This window comes from Pleurodeles waltl, chromosome 7, assembly GCF_031143425.1.
Source record: "Pleurodeles waltl isolate 20211129_DDA chromosome 7, aPleWal1.hap1.20221129, whole genome shotgun sequence".
Classification (NCBI taxonomy): Eukaryota; Metazoa; Chordata; class Amphibia; order Caudata; family Salamandridae; genus Pleurodeles; species Pleurodeles waltl.
The window spans coordinates 1,513,855,625-1,513,878,196 of NC_090446.1; the positions used below are offsets into that span (position 1 = coordinate 1,513,855,625).

General features: G+C 45.7%; 1 protein-coding gene across 1 annotated transcript in view; it reads right to left on the reverse strand.

Moving 5' to 3' along the window:
- The window catches only part of LOC138246611 (phospholipase A2 inhibitor gamma subunit B-like), a 109,063-nt gene that overhangs the window by 44,176 nt on the left and 42,315 nt on the right, over positions 1-22,572 (reverse strand). Inside the window, exons 2-4 of the mRNA XM_069201312.1 lie at positions 19,833-19,949; positions 15,925-16,074; positions 5,712-5,858 (exon numbers count right to left, since the gene is read on the reverse strand). Of these exons, the coding sequence (XP_069057413.1) occupies positions 5,712-5,858; positions 15,925-16,074; positions 19,833-19,949 (414 nt within the window). The remainder of the gene's footprint in view (positions 1-5,711; positions 5,859-15,924; positions 16,075-19,832; positions 19,950-22,572) is intronic.

Sequence of the window (22,572 nt, forward strand, 5' to 3'; positions counted from 1 at the left end):
TCGAGGCACTGGAGTTGCTAACTTCTGTGTAATGATCAGTCTTGTGTCCTTCCTGAATTCCTGGAGAGATGAGGTGCAACTAAAGTGCAGGAGAAGGTTGTTCCAAGCTTTGGCCGCCAGTGTTTAGAAGGAACATCCTCCGCTGTTGCCTTGGCGGATCCAAGGGTGTGTCTGCAAGGGAGCGGGAGGAGGTTCGAAGGTGTCTTGTCTGGCCGGTTGGTAGAAGGTCATGTGTTTTTTGATGTGTGCTGGTCCTTCATTGTGCAGGGCTTTGTATGTGTGGATCAAGCATCTTGAACTGGCATCTCTTCTGGATTGGGAGCCGCAGTAGTCAATATCCTGCCCGAGCTGTACTCTGAGCGGGTCAGGCACTCGGACAATGTAACAAATATAGACACTGCGGTCATGCAGTTTATAAAAGTAAACAGCATTATAATGGTGCTAGGATTGGCTAGAGTAGGAAATGTCAGCACTCCGTAGGAGACAGGGAGAGCTGTGTCTGTGTTCCTCCTAGCTCCTAATAAAGCATAGGCTTGGAAAAGCTGCAAGTGTGCATTTTAGGCAGGCCATAGCAAGTCACTAGCCATATCTGACATGCGCACTTGACTTCAAACTGTGCCACCAGCAGTCCTGGTTCCATGCTGTCAATCAACAGGACTGTCCCTGCCTAGAGAGCCCCACAGTCGGAGCAAACCATTCTAAAGTATGAAGAATATTTAAAATTCTATGAATGAATGTGATGGCTCACGTTAGAGAAAGGGCAATGCTCTTATGCCCCACGGGATGAGCCACCTCTGGGTGACAAACCTGTAATGAAGGCAAACAAGTGATGAGGGCAACAAGGAGAGATAAGGGTAAAAGAGCCATCTTGGACACCATACCAGCCATCTCTAGCCTAGGCTTCTCCAACAAGTAGTTCGTAAGCTACTCGTAGCTCTCCAGCTGCCTAAAAGTAGCTCTTCTGTGTCCAGCCCAGCCTATTAAATAAGAAGTTTTCGCTTGACTGCATTAATATATGTATCCCAAAATTGAAAAATGTGGATTCAAAACGACAATGTGTGAAATTTGAGAAATGATAAGATGATAGCTGAATTTCCTAAATAAATTTAAAGTTGATATTTGAGTGATAAATCACGTGGCATTGGTGAGATTTAGTTCTAATATTATGACCTTGGTGCCTGTGGCACTTAAGCTATTTCTGTAATGTATTACCCATGTAAAAGCATTCCAAATTGACAAAACCTTTTTTTTACATTACTGCTGGCAATCCTGCCTGATGCAGAGGTGATCACTGTGGTTAAGTTTGCATAGGGGCGGCCACTAACAGTCTTGCCTGATGATATTAATAGCTCAGGACAATTTTAACTGAGCCCAAGTAGCTATCACAACAGAGAAGGTTGGGGACCCTGGACTGAGGTTCACTCTCAACTGATCTTATACAGAATACCATTGGAACCCCAGGACCACAGAAGGCCCAGAAACATTCCACGTAGATGGAGGTACACATTAGCTCAGAACAGGAGGATAATACACAGACACAAAAAAAAGACAGAGGCTGAGTTAAGATACAAAGAGATCAGGAAGCTTGGAGACTGAGGTGACAGTGACGCCGTAGAAGCAGGAGAGAGAAACTGCAGGAACCAGAAGTGTGAGGGTAGCTGGCAGAAACAGAAATGAGTAAAGCAGGAGGAGGGCACAGGAGAAAGCAGAAGAGTTTAAGGGGGAGACAAGGAGATACAGACGAAGGCGAGGTAAGAGTACCTTTCAGATGGAAGTGAAGAGGCGTGAGAAAGCTTAATGTGAGGAAAACTGTGAGAGCTGGAGGGGAGGGTGAGAGGTGGAAGGGAATGGAGCAGGGGTAAATTTGAAGGAAAGTGAAGACACGGCAGCAAAGGAGATAAAACTGGGCAAAGACTGTTTTACGCGAGTGACAGGTTTGAGGTGGAGGTGAGAGACAATGAGGAAATAAGTGGTGGAAAGGATGCTGGGGGAGATAAAGGTGCAAGAGTCTGGAGTAGGCAGGAAGGTGAGGGAGGTAAGATACTCAAATTAGTAGTAAGAGCAAATTGAGGAAAACACAGGAGCCAGCAGGGCCCCACTGAGAAAGAGGTGAGAAGAATATAAGAGGAGGTAGAGGGAAATGATAGCGGGCTAGGTATGGATGGGAGGAAGGAAAGGGTACAACTAGTGACCAGAGGCCATGGAAATCTGAAGTGAGGGGATGTCACAGAGCGACAATATACTTTGAAAGCCCCACCTCCTCCTTCCTGCTACGTGAGTGCTCAAACTATCCTTTAAATGTGCAACTCTCCATTGCTCAGAACACTGTTGCTTTGTAACTAGGTGACCACAGTTCATGCCCATGTATACATTGGAATAGCATAATTTTGGCTGCACCCCTACATGTTGTATTCTGTGTGCCTTAACCTTATTAATGTAGAGTGCAGCATCAAAACATGCTATTGAGGGTGCATTTGCTGTAGCAACTAGAATTTTCACATATACATTTGTCCTAACGCTGCCGTTCTCAACCTGTGGTCTGCGGCCCCCCAAGGAGTCTGCGACACATTCCCAGGGGGTCCGCAGGCCTGGCCGGCTGGAAGGCACTTCTCCAGCTGGGGCCTCTCGAAACACGTGTGTTTTTATATTTATTACTTCCTTTGTGCAGCAGTTTTAAAAGCACTGCAAAGTTCCTTGTACATCCAGCAACTTTCGGACAAAAATAAACGCGTCAAAAAGGTCTGGTGATTAATGTATCTGCTATATAGAGATGGGAGTTTTGTCTAGTGGCAGTTTTGACTCATCTAAGGTAGCACAGATGATTAACATGCCTGCTGCAAAGAATGTGTATGATGCAAAGAACAGTATTTTATGTGCATAGCACGGTGGGTTACTGCTTTTGTCACAGACATTCTTTTATTACTGTGCAGTTCATAAGTTACAACCGTAATCTACCATATGAGCTATAAACAGCCATCAAAGAGCTGCATGCAAACTGTATGGCACAAATTTGAAAGTTACGTTTTTCCCAGTCTTTCATTTTGCTGCTAAAAAAGGTTTGCTTGCATAGAAATAAATTCTTGTTATCAAAGTCAACACTGACCTTTGTTATGTTCCGAATCCTGAGCATGTGCTTCTCCAGACCAAACACTCTTAGAAAATGCCTACCAGTGTGAATGTCATGAAGACTACACCTTGTAGTCCCCTGTAAAGTGCTCTGACACCCTGTACTGGTATGAGAGGTGCTATAAAAACAAATGAATCACATGTGACCGAGAAGTTATGAAGAGATGAGGGCCTTATGGTTTTACTTCATTTCCCTACCACCTATTTATGTGAAAAAAACTCAGATCTGATGTACCAAAAAATAAAAACAAAAATCACTTGGGAAATGTAGAATCTGCCCTGAGGATCCAGCTTTCCTAATTAAAACCAAACATTAAAAAGTTAGTCGTTGAGATGTAGTGCCAACCTTCCCATTAAAGGTTTTTGATTGTTGCATATTTTTTCAATATAAAATAATTATATCTTTAGTAATTTGTGTGTTTGTTTGGTGTCTACTTCTTTGTGTATTTTTTGTGAATTAATGTTTGAAATTTAAATTGTACAAATTGCTTGGGGGTCCGCGGTATCCAGCAGTGATTTATTGGGGATCTTCAGGAGTCAAAAGGTTGGTAACCACTGTTTTAACATTTAGCTATAACATGTAAATGTGTAGTTCTCATTCATATTTACACTTGTAGTCTGAAATGCTGCATTTATTGAAAGCACATTGCATTTGTAATACGTTTGCATTTATTCTGATGTTATGCTTGCAATTAGAATTGAGTGTTTAAAGTGCACATTAACTGTGGTTTACTAAGTTAGCATGAATAGGCCATCATATTAAAGAGTGAAATGTATTTTCTGTTCTTTGCATGTTTACATTTGCAGGTGCACATTCTTGATTTCTTAACTAGTGGAAGAAGCATTGTGTATTAAAAATAGAAGGGCCTGAGAAAGAAGATCTTGGCCCAGACTTCATGATTTAACAAACAAAATAAGACTCCTATACCTTGCCATTTAAGAGAAGAAACTCAAGGCTAACTTGGTCATTAGTGTTCCATGGGAGGGAAGAATCACTCCATGTTGCAAGTGAGCTCCCTGAGAAAAAAAAAATTGGGCTTCTGGTGACGTGTTCAGAGATAGGGATGCTCCTGGAACTTTGCACCTTAAGGCCCTCATTAGGACCTTGGACGGCAAATGCCGCCTACCATCACAGCGACAGCCGCCAACATACCGTTGCTGTGGCTACCGACCGTCCATGCCATTATGACCGTAGCTGGAATTCCACCAGAAGGCTGGTGGAATTCAGGCTACGGTTATAGCGTCCATGATACGGCCTGGCGGTGTTTTGCTGGCGGACACTGCTGCTGGCAGCAGCACCGCATCCAGTCTCCTGCCGGAGGACCCCTGCAAGCAGTTAAGTCGGGTTCCCCGACACGAGAGGGGGGTGGGGGGTGTTGTGTGCAGGTGTGGGGGTGTGTGTGACTGTGTGTGAATGCATGCATGCGTGTGTATTGCGTGTGTGCATGAGTGGGTGTGTGTGTGAATGTTGTGTCGTGTGAGTGCGTGTGCCTGGATGTATGTTCGTGCGTGTTGCTGTGAGTGTGTATGAATGTATGCATGCGTGGGTGAATGTGTGTATGTATGTGCGTGTATGTGTGGGGGGTTAGGAGGGGAAGGGGAGGACTGTGGGGTGGAGAAAGGGGCGGGGGAGACCCCCCCCCCCAATCAGTGCCAGGGCAGGAATTCCCTGGCACTGACAATGCCTACCACCATGGTTTCCGTGGCGGTACAGAAACCACGGAAACCAAGGCGGTGGGCGGGGGTCAAAATGCCATGGGCGGCCTAGTGACGGCAGCCAGGCTAGAGACTGAAGTCTCCAGCCCGGCGGTCGTTACCGCCACGGCGGTCGGAGGTAGTTGGCGATCATACCTCCACTATAGCACCGACAGTCAAGGTCGTAATGACCCCCTAAGTTAGTGTTCACATTGTTAGACTTACTGTAGATTCCTTTAGACATGGAGAAGAGCAGACCTCTCAGACCCCTTTGCCCGTACAGTGTACAGCTTCATGCTAACACTGATTTTCTTTTCTTAAGACTTCTAATGGATACTGTGATGCTGACACCTATCGTGCTCAAACCCCGAATCGTTCAAACCCTAGAATAGTTAGTTTACAATTTAACTGGATGTCCTCAATTCGGTTTCTGCTGAAAGGGAGAAATCCAAATTCCTTTAAGGAATGCAAATTCTTAGCTTCTGTATTGTCATGACTACAATTTCCGTATGCCTTATGCTAAGGAGATTGAATTTATTCCGGCGTTTCAGTCTGCTGGTTTTGATTCTGTTCCTTTAGAAACTGATTTTGATGTGCACCTATATTGGAGTAAATATATATTGTAATAAATTCACTAAACTTCAATATTGTCCTTTGGCCTACTTTGTACGGCCAAAATGGCTTAATGAAAGTAAATTGTAAATTGTTACTAATTCCTTTGCCTCCCAGGACACTCCAAAATGTATCGGATGGAGATTAGCAGTCGCTTCTTTATGAGCCCCATCACCAAGGAGGGAGTGAGAAGTGACGTGTCGGCCCAGGTGCTTAAGCCCCGCCCATGTAGTAGGCCGCTAGTCGTACACACCCCAACACAGCACCTTGTAACATACCTTTTGTACTGGTGATGGCGTAGCGCGCACACTTGTTCTCTGAGCCTGTGCACTTCATTTCCGTCTTTGTGTCACAGTAGGATGCATCGTTGGCGTAGCAAGCACGGCACACAACTCCATTCTCCTTTGCCTCCGGTGCGGGGGGCACTGCAGAAAGACAGAAGGCGTTAGGAGGCTGGCAGGAAACGCAGAGCAGGGAAGCACAGAGGCCCTTAAAGCAGGGGCGTTGCTTGATCATTAAGATTGGGGGTGTAAGCTGCAGAATTCCCAATAAACATGCAGGGATATCTTGTTAAAATACATTATATGACAAGCTGGACAGTGAGAGAGAGAGAGACTGACTCCCAGGTGAAATCTGACAGACTTCATCATAGCTGACTGAAATGAAAATGTCACTTACCCAGTGTACATCTGTTCGTGGCATCAGTCGCTGAGATTCACATGGTATGCATGAGCTCGCCATCTGGTGTTGGGTCGGAGTGTTACAAGTTGTTTTTCTTCGAAGAAGTGTTTTCGAGTCACGGGACCGAGTGACTCCTCCTTCTGTGCTCATTGCGCATGGGCGTGGACTCCATCTTCGATTGTTTTCCCCGCAGAGGGTGAGGTAGGAGTTGTACTATAGTAATAGTGCCCGCGCAATGAAAAATGTAAGTATGTACCTATTAAAGGATTAAATAATATATATACAAATGTACAAAATTGAAGGTAACTTCTGAACTGCTACAGGCTTCCGGGGAGGTGGGTGGGTCCATGTGAATCTCAGCGACTGATGCCACGAACAGATGTACACTGGGTAAGTGACATTTTCAGTTCGATGGCATCTGTCGCTGTAGATACACATGGTATGCATAGACTAGTAAGCAGTTAGTTCCCCATAAGCGGTGGTTTAGCCTGTAGGAGTAGAAGTTGTCTGAAATAGAGTTCTTAATACAGCTTGACCTACTGTAGCTTGTTGTGCGGATAGCACATCTATACAGTAGTGTTTGGTGAATGTGTGAGGCGTAGACCAAGTGGCTGCCTTACATATTTCCTGCATTGGGATGTTTCCTAAAAAGGCCATTGAAGCACCTTTTTTCCTTGTTGAATGTGCCCTGGGAGTAATGGGCAGTTGTCTTTTTGCTTTAAGGTAGCAGATTTGGATGCATTTAACTATCCATCTGGCTATACCTTGTTTTGATATTGGGTTACCTGCATGAGGTTTTTGGAATGCAATAAATAGCTGCTTAGTTTTTCTGATGTTTTTTGTTCTGTCAATGTAGTACATTAATGCTCTTTTGACATCTAATGTATGTAGTGCTCTTTCAGCCACAGAATCTGGCTGTGGGAAAAAAACTGGTAGTTCTACCGTTTGATTTAGATGGAATGGTGAAATAACTTTTGGTAAAAATTTTGGATTAGGTCGTAGGACGACCTTATTTCTATGTATTTGTATAAAAGGCTCTTGTGTTGTGAACGCTTGAATTTCACTTACTCTTCTTAGAGATGTAATGGCGATGAGAAAGGCAACTTTCCAGGTTAGGAATTGTATTCCGCAAGAGTGCATGGGTTCGAAAGGTGGGCCCATGAGTCTTGTTAGAACCACGTTTCGGTTCCATGAAGGAACAGGTGGTGTTCTTGGTGGTATAATTCTTTTAAGCCCTTCTATGAATGCTTTGATAACTGGTATCCTATACAAGGAAGTTGAATAGGTAGTTTGCAGGTATGCAGATATTGCTGCAAGGTGTATTTTAATAGAAGAGAAGGCTAGCTTTGCTTTTTGTAAATGGAGCAAGTAATTTACTATATGTTTTGGAGTTGCGTCTAGTGGTTGTATCTGATTATGATGGCAGTACCAAACAAATCTTTTCCACTTACTTGCGTAGCAGTGTCTAGTGGATGGCCTTCTGGCCTGCTTTATGACTTCCATACACTCTTGGCTAAGTTGTAAGTGTCCGAATTCTAGGATTTCAGGAGCCAGATTGCTAGATTCAGCGATGCTGGGTCCGGGTGTCTGATCTGTTGGTTGTGTTGCGTTAACAGATCTGGTTTGTTGGGCAGTTTGATGTGTGGTACTACAGACAGATCTAGCAGTGTTGTGTACCAGGGTTGTCTTGCCCACGTTGGTGCTATTAAAATGAGTTTGAGTTTGTTTTGACTCAATTTGTTTACTAGGTAAGGAAGGAGAGGGAGAGGAGGAAAAGCGTAAGCAAATATTCCTGACCAGTTCATCCATAGGGCATTGCCTTGGGATTGCTTGTGTGGGTATCTGGACGCGAAGCTTTGGCATTTTGCGTTCTCTTTTGTTGCAAATAAGTCTATTTGTGGTGTTCCCCAGAGTGTGAAGTAGGTGTTCAGAATCTGTGGGTGGATTTCCCATTCGTGGACTTGCTGGTGATCTCGAGAGAGATTGTCTGCCAGCTGATTCTGGATCCCCGGAATAAACTGTGCTATTAGACCAATTTGATGGTGGATTGCCCACTTCCATATTTTTTGAGCTAACAAGCTTAACTGCGTTGAATGTGTTCCTCCTTGTTTGTTTAGATAATACATCGTTGTCATGTTGTCTGTTTTGACAAGGATGTATTTGTGGGTTATGATTGGTTGGAAAGCTTTTAGTGCTTGAAAAACTGCTAATAATTCTAGATGATTTATATGCAGTTTTGTTTGATGCATGTTCCATTGTCCTCTTATGTTGTGTTGATTGAGATGTGCTCCCCACCCTGTCATGGAAGCATCTGTTGTTATTACGTACTGTGGCACTGGGTCTTGGAAAGGCCGCCCTATGTTTAAATTTATACTGTTCCACCATAGAAGCGAGAGGTAAGTTTGGCGGTCTAGCAACACCAGATCTAGAAGGTGACCCTGTGCTTGAGACCACTGTGAGGCTAGGCACTGTTGTAAGGGCCTCATGTGCAGTCTTGCGTTTGGGACAATGGCTATGCATGAGGACATCATGCCTAGGAGCTGTAGTATTGTTCTTGCTTGTATTGTTTGGTTTGGAGACATGTGTTGAATGACTCTGTTGAAATTTTGGATCCTTTGTGGAGTTGGCGTTGCTACTCCTTTTGTCGTGTCTATTATGGCTCCTAGATATTGCTGTACTTTGCTTGGCAGAATGTTTGATTTTGCAAAGTTGACGGTGAACCCTAGTTTGTAGAGGGTTTGTATGACTTGATTTGTGTGGTTTGAGCATTGTGTGAGCGAACTGGTTTTGATTAGCCAGTCGTCTAGATACGGGAACACATGTATTTGCTGCCTTCTGATGTGTGCAGCGACTACTGCTAGGCATTTTGTGAATACTCTGGGAGCGGTTGTTAAACCAAATGGCAATACTTTGAATTGGTAATGTATTCCATTGAATACAAACCTTAGATATTTCCTGTGTGATTGATGTATTGGTATATGGAAATATGCGTCTTTGAGGTCTAGGGTTGTCATGTAGTTGTGTTTTTTGAGCAATGGTAACACTTCTTGTAGTGTGACCATGTGAAAGTGGTCTGATTTGATGAATGTGTTTACTACTCTGAGGTCTAGAATTGGTCTCAGTGTTTCGTCCTTTTTTGGTATCAAGAAGTACAGTGAATAAACTCCTGTGTTTATTTGTGTGCTTGGTACTAATTCTATTGCATTTTTTTGCAGTAGTGCTTGAACTTCTATCTCTAGAAGCTGTGAATGGTATTTTGATAAATTTTGTGATTTTGGTGGTATGTCTGGAGGGAATTGCAGGAATTCTATGCAATAACCATGTTGGATAATTGCTAGGACCCATGTGTCTGTAGTTATTTTGTCCCATGCTTCGTAATATTGATGTATCCTCCCCCCCACTGGTGTTGTGTGGGAGGGGTGAGTGACGTGTGAGTCACTGCTTGTTGGTAGTGGTTTTGGGGCTTTGAAATCTTCCTCTATTCCTAGGGAATTGCCCCCCTCTATACTGGCCCCGAAAACCTCCCCTGTACTGTCCCTGGTAGGTGGGCGGTGCAGACTGTGAGGTGCTAGCTTGTGTGGCCTGACCCCGAAACCCTCCTCTAAAAGGTGTTTTGCGGAAGGTGTTATAAGATCCTCTGCTCTGCGGGGAGTAGAGTGCGCCCATGGCCTTGGCAGTGTCAGTGTCCTTCTTGAGCTTTTCTATGGCTGTGTCGACCTCCGGACCGAACAGAAGTTTTTCGTTTACTGGCATGTTAAGCACTGCCTGCTGAATTTCTGGCTTGAATCTAGACGTTCTGAGCCATGCGTGCCTACGGATGGTAACCGACGTATTAATGGTCCTTGCGGCCGTGTCTGCTGCATCCATGGAGGAGCGTATTTGATTGTTTGAAATGTTTTGACCCTCCTCAACAACCTGTTTTGCTCTTTTTTGCAGATCTTTTGGGAGATGTTCAATGAGATGCTGCATCTCATCCCAGTGGGCTCTGTCGTATCGCGCTAGCAGCGCTTGTGAATTTGCGATGCGCCACTGGTTTGCTGCTTGGACAGCAACCCTCTTCCCGGCTGCATCGAACTTCCTGCTTTCTTTATCTGGGGGAGGTGCATCCCCAGAAGTGTGTGAATTTGCCCGTTTTCTGGCAGCCCCTACCACCACAGAATCTGGTGGCAGCTGAGAGGTGATGAATACAGGGTCCGTAGGAGGCGCCTTATACTTTTTGTCCACCCTAGGCGTCACTGCCCTACTTTTAACTGGCTCCTTGAAAATGTCCTTTGCATGGCGTAGCATGCCTGGGAGCATCGGCAGGCTTTGGTAGGAGTTGTGGGTTGAAGAGAGGGTGTTAAATAAAAAATCATCCTCTACTTGTTCCGAGTGTAGTTCCACATTATGGAATAGTGCTGCCCTAGCCACCACTTGTGAGTAGGCTGTGCTGTCTTCCGGTGGTGATGGCCTAGTTGGGTATGTGTCTGGGCTGTTATCAGACACTGGTGCGTCGTACAAGTCCCACGCATCCTGATCTTGGTCATCGTGGCTCATGGCGGTGTGAGCTGGCGAATGTGACGGGGTGTAAGTTGGCGAAGCCGGAGTTACAGGTGGAGGCGAGGGAGGAGGTGTTACCTTTTGTGCTGTTTGTTGCTGAGGAGTAAACTGAAGCGTTCTCTTTCGTTTGACAGGTGGAAGGGTACTGATCTTCCCAGTCCCCTGCTGAATAAAGATACGCTTTTGCGTGTGATCCACGTCAGTGGATTGCAGTTCTTGTTCAAATCTATGTTTCTTCATTTGTGAAGACATAGAATGCTCTTCAGTATAGGAGCCTGAAACAGGGTCTGATGTCGCTTTTTTCGGCTCCGAAAACCCTGTTGATTGTTTTTTCGGCTCCGAGGTAACCTTCCTCTTTTTCTGTGCCGAAAATTCTTGGCCTCTATGGTCTTCGGCGCCACTGTCTCGGCGTCGATCCGTGTCGACACCGAACTCTCGGTGTCGATGCTTCTGTTTAGCACTCTCTCGGTCCCGAGGAGGCTGCGTGCCGGTGTCTCGACCGAAGTCGGACGATCTCGACACTGAATGGGCCTTTTTCGGTGCCGATTGTTGGTCACCGAGAATTTGGGAGGAGCCATGGCCGGTTGGCAGTGGCGTACCCTGGGCCTTCTTTCCTTTTTTAAGTTCTGATCTCGACGTCTTACTCACAGTTTTTGTAAAGTCTAGCTCGTCGGAGTCTGAATCCTTGATGGAAAAGGATTCCTCCTGTTCCTCTTCTGTCTCGAACTGTCGACGTTCCTTTGGCGTGGACGCCATCTGCAGTCTTCTCGCTCGACGGTCGCGCAGAGTTTTTCGGGACCGGAACGCCCGACAGGCCTCACAGGATTCTTCGCTGTGCTCGGGTGACAGGCACAGGTTACAGACCGAGTGTAGGTCCGTATAAGGATATTTGTTGTGGCATTCGGGGCAGAATCGAAACGGGGTCGGTTCCATCGGCGTTGTTCTCCACGCGGTCGGGCCGACTAGGCCCCGACGGGGTGCCGAAATCTACCCCGAAGGGTACCGAAGCGCTTCGATGTTAAACGCGTCGTCGTATGTGTCTATCTCGAACCGGATCGCAACGATACCGTCGAAAATCTTCCGTTTTCAGCTATCTTTCCGTTCCGAAACCCGGAGCGACAGGAACACGTCCGAACCCGATGGCGGAAAGAAAACAATCGAAGATGGAGTCGACGCCCATGCGCAATGAGCACAGAAGGAGGAGTCACTCGGTCCCGTGACTCGAAAACACTTCTTCGAAGAAAAACAACTTGTAACACTCCGACCCAACACCAGATGGCGAGCTCATGCATACCATGTGTATCTACAGCGACAGATGCCATCGAACGCCCTTGTACTCAACTATTTAATGTACAACACATTTTTTAGGGGGGTGTAACGCCCCAAACACCCCCTTTCCACAAACTGAAGCTACACCCCAGCCTTTAGGGCCTTCCATTGCACATCAAAGGCTGAACTGGGTACAGTGTGGGATTGTACATGCAGGGCACAGCCATGGGTGTCCATTAAACAACATGCCAGGGCAGGCACAAGTGACCCTACACGCTCCTTGACACCTGATGTCTATAACTTGAACTCTGAACAGTCACCAGTTTCCTGCTAAGAGAGGAAGGGAAATTAGTTGAAACTACAGGAAGTAAACAGAGACTTCAGTGCCTGCTTAATCTTGTCTTCCTACTGCTGCCTTTATAGTTCAGATTGCCACCTTTCCAAGAGAAAAATACCAGCCAGTTGTTGTCTAAGAATCTGCAAAGGCCCAACCATGATATTAAATATGGATTTAATCAAAATCGTATGAATTCATGTCTAAAATGACTTTTTTTATGTTTGTTTCCCTTTAATTATTTGTCAGGGATCCCAACGCAGCTCTACAACACACAGGGGGGCGTAGCTTAGTCAGTAAGATTGGGGATGTGACCTTCAGATTTTCCAACAATCAGGCTAGCAAATAATGTTTAAATACATTGTAGGACAAGCAGGGCACATGTGCGGGCCCTAAGGGGTAGTGGACAGGGTGAGGAATGCGGTTTACTAGAACTAGTAAGAGAAAACACAATATTCTGTAAAATAACCAATATTTTTGAGGACTTTCAAACAGTGGGTGTGCGCGTTTTTTGACTGAGTGTGTGTAAAACGTCCTGCTGAAATCCGACGGGCATCTCACAATACCCGACTGAAAGCACCTGTACCCAACTATAAGAAAATACATTTATTAGGGGGGTGTAACACCCCAAACGCCCTCCCAACTTCCCTCCCCCCATGAAGCTAGAACCCCTGACAACACATTTAAAAGTGCTTTCTATTCAAATTAGCTGTTTGAAGTATATACAGATAAGGTCTAAAAATACAGACTTATGTTGTTTTATTTTTGTACTGGCCGGGACATTGAAACACCGGTGGTGCCGGTAGAAAACCAGTCAGGTGGCAAGGTGAGGGGGCAACAGGTGCTGCCCCCTAAAATGTCCTAATTGCTGTTTTGTGCACAATCAGTGGATGCAAGAGGGCCTTTATTTGCATATTAGTGACTGGCTCACGTGCTGAATAAGGAGTGAATGACAGTGGCAGGCTATTGGATGTTAGGGCAGTTCTAGAAGGTCTGCATTCAGAGTATCCTAGGTGGGGACACAGTGGGCCGCATGCAGGACAGGGCTACAAAGTAAAGAATGCAAAGTTCTAATATGATGGTTCTTAGAGCGGTGGCAAGGGGCAGCTTGCCCTGCAAAAATATTATATTGGTGAAGTGGCACATAAGGGTCCATGGTAAGGTGCTGTGTTTGGCCACACGGATGTCAGCACTTGTCAGCTAGGTGTACCTTAGGGGCATTGGAAGAGTGTGTGAGGAATACCAGTTTGGTAAATAGACCACAGATGTCCAGTAAGTGTTACCTGAAGGGACTGGTAGGCAGACCGGACTGCGGACTCTGTTGAAAGCGGGTACAGGCTAGCAAGTATATCAGAGGCAGTGGAATAGAAGATGTACAGGACTGGGAAGGGTAGTGTCACTGACTTTGGAGTGGGGGTGGCCTTTTTGGCACACTGCTTTGGGGCAGTGCGAGGGAATATGCTGATGGGACATGCTAGGGATAAGATACGCTATGCAGATATTCTAACCACCTATGAGGGTACGCAGGCCCTTTGCAGGTGGTTAGATGGTTGTCTTCAAGGAGAGTTCATTCGGAAAGCCAGGTCTTCAGCTTCCTGCATAGTTAAAGAAGTGATGAGGAGGCTCTGATGTGCTGTGCGAGGTTGTTCCAGGCGTTGGGGAAGATGTAGGAGAAGGTGCAACCTCCTGCTCTGTTTTTGTGTATGTGGGGTATCTGTGCTAGTGAGTGCCCAACTGAGCAGAGGTGCCGGGAAGGTTGGTAGAAGTGTATGCGGCTGTTGAGGTAGGTGGGGCCTATGTTGTGTAGTGTTTTGGCTTTGCATGTGTGTGTAAGGAGCTTGAACTGAGTGCATTTGTGTATGGTTGGGGCCAGTGAAGTTCCTTGAGGTGTTGAATGATGTGGGTGCAGCGCTTTTTGGAGGCATAGTTCCCTCAGCGTGATCCCCGCAGTGGTATCAAGAAGCACCAGCGTGAGGTGTGATTGGATCAGAATTGACCCTGTGTTATCTCTAGTAGTGAGAAGCACCTGCTGGAGGTGTGGTTGCCTCCAGAGTTAGCTCTAGTATGGAGAAGCACCTGCTGGATGTGTGGTTGCCTCCTGAGTTAGCTCTAGTACAGAGAAGCACCTCCTACAGGTTTGGATGGCTCAGCATTGCTCCTGCACTAGCTCTCGCTGTTGTATCGAGAAGCAGCTGGTTCACTAGCAAAGAGAAGCTCCTCCTTGAGGTATAATTGCCTCAGCTTTACTCCTGCATTAGCTCTAGCACAGAGAAGCACCAGCTAGTGGTGTGGTTGCTTCAACATTGCCCCTGCGTTAGCTCTAGTACAGAGAAGCACCTCATGGAGGTATGATGGCCTCAGCATTGCTCCTGCGTTAGCTCTAGTAGAGAGCAGCGCCTCCTGGAGGTATGATTGCCTCAGCATTGCTCCTGCGTTAGCTCTAGTACAGAGAAGCACCAGCTATAGGTGTGGTTGCTTTATCATTGCCCTTGCGTTAGCTCTAGTAGAGAGAAGCGCCTCATGGAGGTATGATTGCCTCAGCATTGCTCCTGCGTTAGGTCTAGTGCAGAGAAGCACCAGCTATAGGTATGATTGCTTCAGCATTGCTCCTGCGTTAGCTCTATTAGAGGCAAGCACCTGCTGGAGGTGTGGTTGCCTCATCATTGCCCCTGCGTTAGCTCTAGTAGAGAGAAGCGCCTCATGGAGGTATGATTGCCTCAGCATTGCTCCTGCGTTAGCTCTATTAGAGGCAAGGACCTCCTGGAGGTGTGGTTGCCTCATCATTGCCCCTGCTTTAGCTCTACTACAGACAAGCTCGTAACTGGGGATTAATTGGTTGCACATTGATCCAGCACTAGTTCTCACTATCATGTCAAGAAGCACCTGCTTATGGTATGGTTGCCTCAGCAACAAATGCCTACTGGAGGGGTGGTTCCATCAAGAGAACACACCAGTGCCTGCACAACGAAGGGAACGTAAGTTGGGCTGATTCAATGTAAAGCAACACTGCTGTTCTTACGTGCTTTTTCACCCATCACCTGCTCTCAGGATTGAAATGTTGAGACCTTGAGCTGAGATAGTCATGGCCTTTGGCATCGTTGTGCTTGAGTTGACTTGTGGATGACTCAAATGCAAGGCAGGTGATGTTGGCTTTTGTACGATAACTGGTCCTATATCTGGAATCAAAGATGCAGCTGGTATACGCTGAGTAAAGTTAGTTGCAAAGATATGTCCAGTTAGGTATTAGACACATAGGGCCAGTAACAGCGGTCCATGGGTATTCCACCTTAATATCAACTCCAGAATGTCATGCTTCAAGGTATGCCGATGTGAAGTTAATAGTGAGTTGATAGTTACCAATATGCACCCGCCCTCGATACTTTGGTCCTCAATATTTTGCCCATAATATTTTGGTAGCAGGTGTTTCTGTAGTTGATATTTCGACATACAACTGATTCCTGACAATGGGAAAGGTCGGGCGGGGAAACAGGAACCGAGTCGTGCTCGTGGTGATGTCGCTGGGATCTGCATGTCAGACTTTGGGTCACACCGGGATTGCTATATGCCCGACTACATACAGGTGGATGCTGTCTGGATGGGTGATGGGGTCTGGGCACAGGTCATGATGAAGAGAGCTGTGCGTCAGTGTTGCGGCTGGTGGTACGTACGTGTTGGCACTGGAGGGGTACAGTTGTCGGAAGTGCAGCAGGTGGTGCTTCGTCGCATTGCATAGCCAGCTGTTGTTAAGGTCTGATCTTGCTTGCAGGAGCTGGCTTTTCCACACATTCGGATGAATGTTGTTGCCTCCAATGGTCCAACTAAAAGCAAAAAAGCAGACAAAAGGGCAATGTCAATAACCAAGCAACAGAGAACTAAAATGCAGATGGTTGGCAGGGCAGTGTTTTTTTTAGTGGATTCACATAATGCACAGCATTCAGTCACTTATATAGTAATTCCTTCCCATGTGGCAGCAAAGTGGGTAGAGGACCCGAAAGCACAGTTCAAGGGCAGCCAAGCCTGGGAGATCCAACCCTTCTCTGCACCAGAGGACCAGACCACCAAGTGGGACAGATGCATTCAGGTGACCCACCTGACATGGACATGCAAACACCGTAGACGAGCTTATTGTGGCTTGCAGGTAACGGAACGGATCTGGGGAACCAAGTCTAATATCTTTCTTAGGATCTAGCTCCCATCTAGAGCTTAAGCTAGTGGCTTCTCCTGTCACCTAGGACACAAAGTTACTAGCCTTTATGGCAGTGCAGAGGAATCTCCTACCTAAGCTTTCAGATCCAGAAGACTTCTGCTCTCCATTGACATCCAGAGATCTAGACCACATCCTCAGAAGTGCTTGAGAGGATCCCCAGGGATTGACTGCAAGTGGCACAAGGAAGGATAGTCCTGAATGTCATTGGTGTCTGTGCAGATGACATGGTTTCACCTGCATAAGTTCCGAAGTTAGCCAGACTGGGGTTTGGGGTGAGTTTTTTCCCCAGCACCGACTCCTGGTCTTCTAAATTGATGCTGTAAACCCAAAACATTTGGCCAATTCCCCTGGTCAATGACAGACCTTCAACAAACATACTTAGACCCGGATGGAATCCCAGGCTACATCTGGATTCCACCCTCAAGCTCTGATATACTTGACTGCTCTCACCCATGGGCAACATCACGGCCACAGAACTGGGAACCAGAGCCTGGTACAGGCATTGGATTAATGACTTCAAGTCTGAGTGTTTTCCTCTCCAGTCAATCTGATGCAGTTAGTTTTTAGTTGGTGTGGAACAGCTGTGTTTTTTCACAGTTATGGTTCTAAAGAATGTTTTTACAGGATACCTGCGTTCGGTAGATGATAGCTGATATTTTTGGCTGGCTGAAATCTGCCCTTATATATCTTTGTTTGACTTCCACTCTTGCATTGATCTAATGTATGTATAATATAGTATGGCCATGAATGTGCACCAATGGAGTTCTCAAGAGCTGTTGCAAAAGATGTCTCACACTGCATGGTGGCATCAGTACACAGTGCCCTGATATGAGAACGGAGAAAGGGTCACCGCACATGTGTGCTGCGGGGCGGGTCTCGGACCTGCTAACTTGCAAAAATATTTCACAGTATGAGGGGGTAGTGCTTTGAAGGGGACGGGGCCTCACGCCAACAGCTACCTGAGAAACACTGTGCCCTCCACAAATTCCCTCACGCCCCTTCCCTACCCATAAAAACAAAGGGTCGCTGAGGCTGTTGCCGATGTCCTGAGGTGTTTTCACACCCCTTTATTTTCAACAGCCTCCGAAAGAGAGCTGGAAAGCCACTCTGAGCAGTGCTTTTCAGCTGTCTTTCCTGCCACCGTGTGAGTTCGACTCCTCAGCATGTGACCGTGTGAAGGGAGCTAAAATCGAGTGACATATAGAGGCACCATGTGCGTTGGCAGGTCTGGGGCCCTACTGTGCATTGGCTCATGATTACTGGTGACTATAGGAGCAATCCTGGCTGTCAAGTTGGGGCCAATAACCAATCATATGGACTGGCCCTGTGCACTCACCAGAAAACCGATAGTATATCAGTGATCTCTTACCAAGTGGTTGTAAAGCCAGTGAGGAGGAGGTCACATTCAGCACTGGGAAAGAAGCGCACAATGCGATCCTTAAAAGCAGGTTGCCAACTGAGATCAAATGGTGAAACAAGGGCTGCTACTGACTCCCTTAAAACAAAAGAAGACTATATAGGGAAGGAGTACAGAGAAGACCCCTGCTACGTGCACAGACAGAAAAACTATATGAACTCTTGGACAGAAAGGTTCACTTTGGTCTGACGTGTCCTTCCAGCTCCACCTCTTAAGAGCTACCACATTCACTTTCTACAGCCTTAGACGGTCTTCCTTGATTCCTTCCCTCACAGACTTTCACCCTGGCCACTGTACTCAAGCTTCAAATCCTCCCCATCAGTTGTTTCTATGACATTCTTAAACAGCGTCACCATTTGATGATGCTCAGAATACTTCGACCATGGTCTTGAACCCACTGAAGCTTGGATACAAACCTGATCAACCACTAAACCTCCTCAAATTCTTAACTGCACACCTGTCATCAATAGGTCTTTTCCTCTCACATTCGCACCTTCTCTCATCACCCTTCACAGACATTTTGAACCATCTTTTGCACCACTTCAAGCAACCTGGAACCAACACAGAGTTATTTTTTGTTCCACTGAAAAATTCAAAAGGAAGAACTTGTTATAATGAGGTGCCAAACGATAAACCACCAGGCAATTCTGAACCTCTCTCCTCCAATCAAGACCACTAGCCTTTTCCAAATGGAAACCTGGGTTGATGGTTTTGTTAAATCTTTCCACCATTCCATTGTCTTTTGGATGGTAGACAGCTGATGTCTGACAAAACAAACCAGAAATTGCTCCACTTCAGGGGAACAGAACTGCAGTCTGTTGTCTGTTAAAAACGTATTTTTTTTTACTTGTAACCCTCTTTTTTTCCTTACATCCCCTCCTCTGAAATGTTTAAAAAAAAAAAAAAAACAGCGCCATGAAGTTAGCAAATGGCATCTACAAATGTGTTGCACACCCTTACTTCAAACCAAACATTTTCAAGTAAATATCAATAAAGCAACTTGTTAAATCTACATCTTTTGCAATGTATGCACTCCAGTTCATTCGTGCATGGAGGTGTGACCCCCCACTTTCATCCTTATCAAGACCTAATTCAGGTCTCGTCAGAATTCTGATATGGGTGCAAAGACCGGGATCCCAGTTTTGTGGTAATCACCCAACTTTCAGATTTGCCTGGTCTGAATTTTGCCAGGTATAGCAGGCAATGTTTTTAAGGGGAAAATCCACTATTTCGAGTTTGGTCACCTCCACGCGTGGTAAACACATGGTATTATTGTGTTATCCACTGTTTCAGAGGTGTAATACTGCACTAGGTAGAGCACAAACTCTATAGTTTCACTAATTCTGAATGTGATATTACTGCACTGGTCTATGAGGCACTCAGAGGGCAAGTTTCATGCAATCAGAGGAGTCTCTCCACCCCGGATACTCACCCTCTACCCTGGTGAATATCTCCATTTCAGATACTCACCCTTTACACAGGTGAGTCTCTCAACCCCAAACATTCATTTTTTACACTGGTGAGTCTCTCTAATTCAGATACTTGCCCCTTACACAGGTGAGTCTCTCCACCACAGACACTCATCATTTACACTGGTGAGTCTCTCCACCCAGATACCCACCCTTTACCCTGGTGAGTCTCTCCAACTCAGATACTTACCCGTTTCAATAGTGAGTATCTCCACCCGAGACACTCGTTCTTTACACTAGTGAGTCTTGCCACCCAGATACTCACCCTTTACACTGGTGAATCTCTCCACCCCAGATACTCACCCTTTACACTGGTGAGTCTCCCCATGCCAGATACTCACCATTTGGTGAGTTTCTTCACCCCAGATAATATTTACACTGGCGAGTCGGTCCACCCCAGATACTCATCCTTAACACTGGTATGTATCTCCATTACAGGTAATCACCATTTGCACTGGCAAGTCACTCCCCTCAGATACTCACCCTTTTCACTGGTGTAGGTGGCCATGCAGACATCATCAGAAGAAGCACAGGTTTGAACGCTGCCTATACACATGGCTGGGTTTAAGCCAAAACACGTATTGCACTGTCGGGCATACCCTGGAAGAGAAGGCACATCACAAAATCAGTGACAGAAGATATGAGCTAAACTTCATCTGAATCAAAACATCCCAAGAGACCTGAGTGACTCTGTGAAAGCCACAAGCTGTGATACATGGACTAAGATACACACAGATTGTGACAGTGCTGGTTCAGATAATGTTTGTATGCACAAGGACCTCCTGAATAAGTCACCCTGTCCTTTAAGATTCATTAAACTAGGTCTCATTAAACATGTTATCAGGGCAATAGACCATAGACTCACACCTCAGTCAGTGACATATGCAAAGCCCATAACCACAACAATATATTGCATGTAGTACTGAAAAGTAGCCAGCATCTGAGGGAGGCTTACAATGACAACAAGTGTTCACAGATACAGAGATCAGAAACACAGCGAAGTGAAGGGGCAGATCCACAAGATCTTTTATAAAGTATTGCCACAAATTCATATTTTTACAGAGCATTTACTTGCGTTTGCTGTTTTTTTCAGGCACGATTTGCAGAGAAATTAAGGGTGTGGCCAACCTCTAGTCCCCTCTAAAAAGACATTAGTTGCAGATGCAATCTGATTCAATTATTGGAAATTCTAAATCGCCCAGCCATAGCAAGCTTTTGGTTTCAAAAACATCCATAGAATCCTCGTGCAGTCTATCACTTTTAACTAACAAGCAAACGAAAGTAGATTAGTGAAAAAGAACCATATAGGTAAAATCTTTCTGAAACCTTTGGATGGAACTTCATAGTAGTTCTTGGATCCAATGGGTCCGCTATGGATGTTGAATCGCTCTGTGAAGATCGGTTTTGAGACACACTCGCCCAATCAAGTAGTTTAGAGCTCTGAATGGGGGTAAACAACCTTCTGGGAACCTCCCTGTAACTATTTTCCCTCAATAAATAGCTTCCAACAAATGGGGGAAACGTTCAGAGCAGCCTGCTAGCTATACAATTAATCTTTAATGATGATCAAACTGATAGGCCGTTACAAAAATGAGCACACCTATAGGATATGGTTATACATTTAAAACTCAGATCTTTTGTAATTCACTTGTTAAGGTAGCCCATAATCTTAATTCCACAGTAATGCACTCTCATGACCTCTCATATGACATCAGTGGATCACAAAGAACATTTTCAATAACTTTACTAATGACATAACATTTGACATCACTGATGACATCCTTGTCCATTTATTGATTATATCCACACTTCTAAAATAAAAAAAATATATAGTCACTTGAACGGTCTACTCTGTTCTTAAGAGTAGCCTGTGTGGTTTTATCCAGCTCCTAGGACAGAGAAATTCTTTAGTTACATCTCATTTCGAAATACAGGACACTATCGACAGCTAGGAGTCCTGCATATGGTGTTCCTCATAATACCTTCTCAGTCCCAACTAGTCGCTATGTAGACCCCGGAAATATCTTTGAGGATGTAAAATGTTTTCTACTCGCATTTTCCCAGAAAAATGGCTTGGTCAGATAATTGCTCACTGCATTGTTATTCTTCAGTTCACAAGTAAATAGTCTGTAACTTGAAGACCAGAGGGCAGCAGGTCAACACAGCAGGTGGGCGGTTCTTTCGGAGCAGCAGTCCAGCAGAGTGACAGTCCTTTCAGCAGCACAGCAGTTTCTCTTCCTGGCAGAGTGTCCACAAGTCCAGAAGTGTACTGAAGAAACTACTTCTATTTCCGAGATTTGCCAAGGAGTCTCCAGAGCGCCACGGTCCTCTGATGCTATCCTTGTTATGCGAAGGCAGTTTAGAAACGTTCCAATCTGGTCGCCCTCAGTGTCTGCCTCATGCGGAGTGTATAGGTTGGAGTAGTACATACGAAAGGCAGAGTTAACAGCCACCTGCGTGTTAAGTATCTGTTCAACCCCGTCTCAAATAGCGGCGATTGGGACTAGAGTGACCTCTGAGCTCAGAAGCCAGGCCAGGAGTTTGCCCGCTTTATTCACCTCCACGTGTTTCTGCATTGGTGTTCTTTGTAATCCAGTTTACCAAGCCTATCTAGAGCATCCTTATATGCAAGGCGTGTATTCGCAAGGGGGGAGGCCGTAGCCTCGTCGGTTGGCAAAAGTTGCTCATAATGTCGCAGTTTTGGACTCTAGTTCCTGAAGTTCCCTGCGTAAAGTTAATCTGGCTTCATAGTTCATTTTTATTGCATTCCCCCTGAGAACTACTTTGAATGCATGCCACTCAATCCCCATGTTGGATGCCAAACCAGTGTTTGTGTCAAAAAAAGTTATAATGTGCCCTCTGATGGCGTCCCTGAATGCTCCATCTTGTAGGGCTGTCGCAGGGAGTCTCCACATGGGTATGCTCGGGAGGTTTTGGTTCCATTTTAGCCAGAGTCGTAGGAGAGAGTGGTCTGACAGTGTGCAACTGAGATATTCAGCATTGGTAATCATCAACAGTGCCTCCGAGTTACAATAAAAAGGTCTATTCTGGTGTGTAAATCATGCAGTCAGACCCCTCCATGTGTCTTAGAGTTGGTTGTGGGTTGTCCACTGGTGCGGATATTGTGTGCTAGACAAAGACTGGGCACCAGACACTGGTGGGTGTGAGCGGTCCAATTCTATATCTGGGACACTGTTGTAGTCTCCCCCCAGTAGCATGGCAC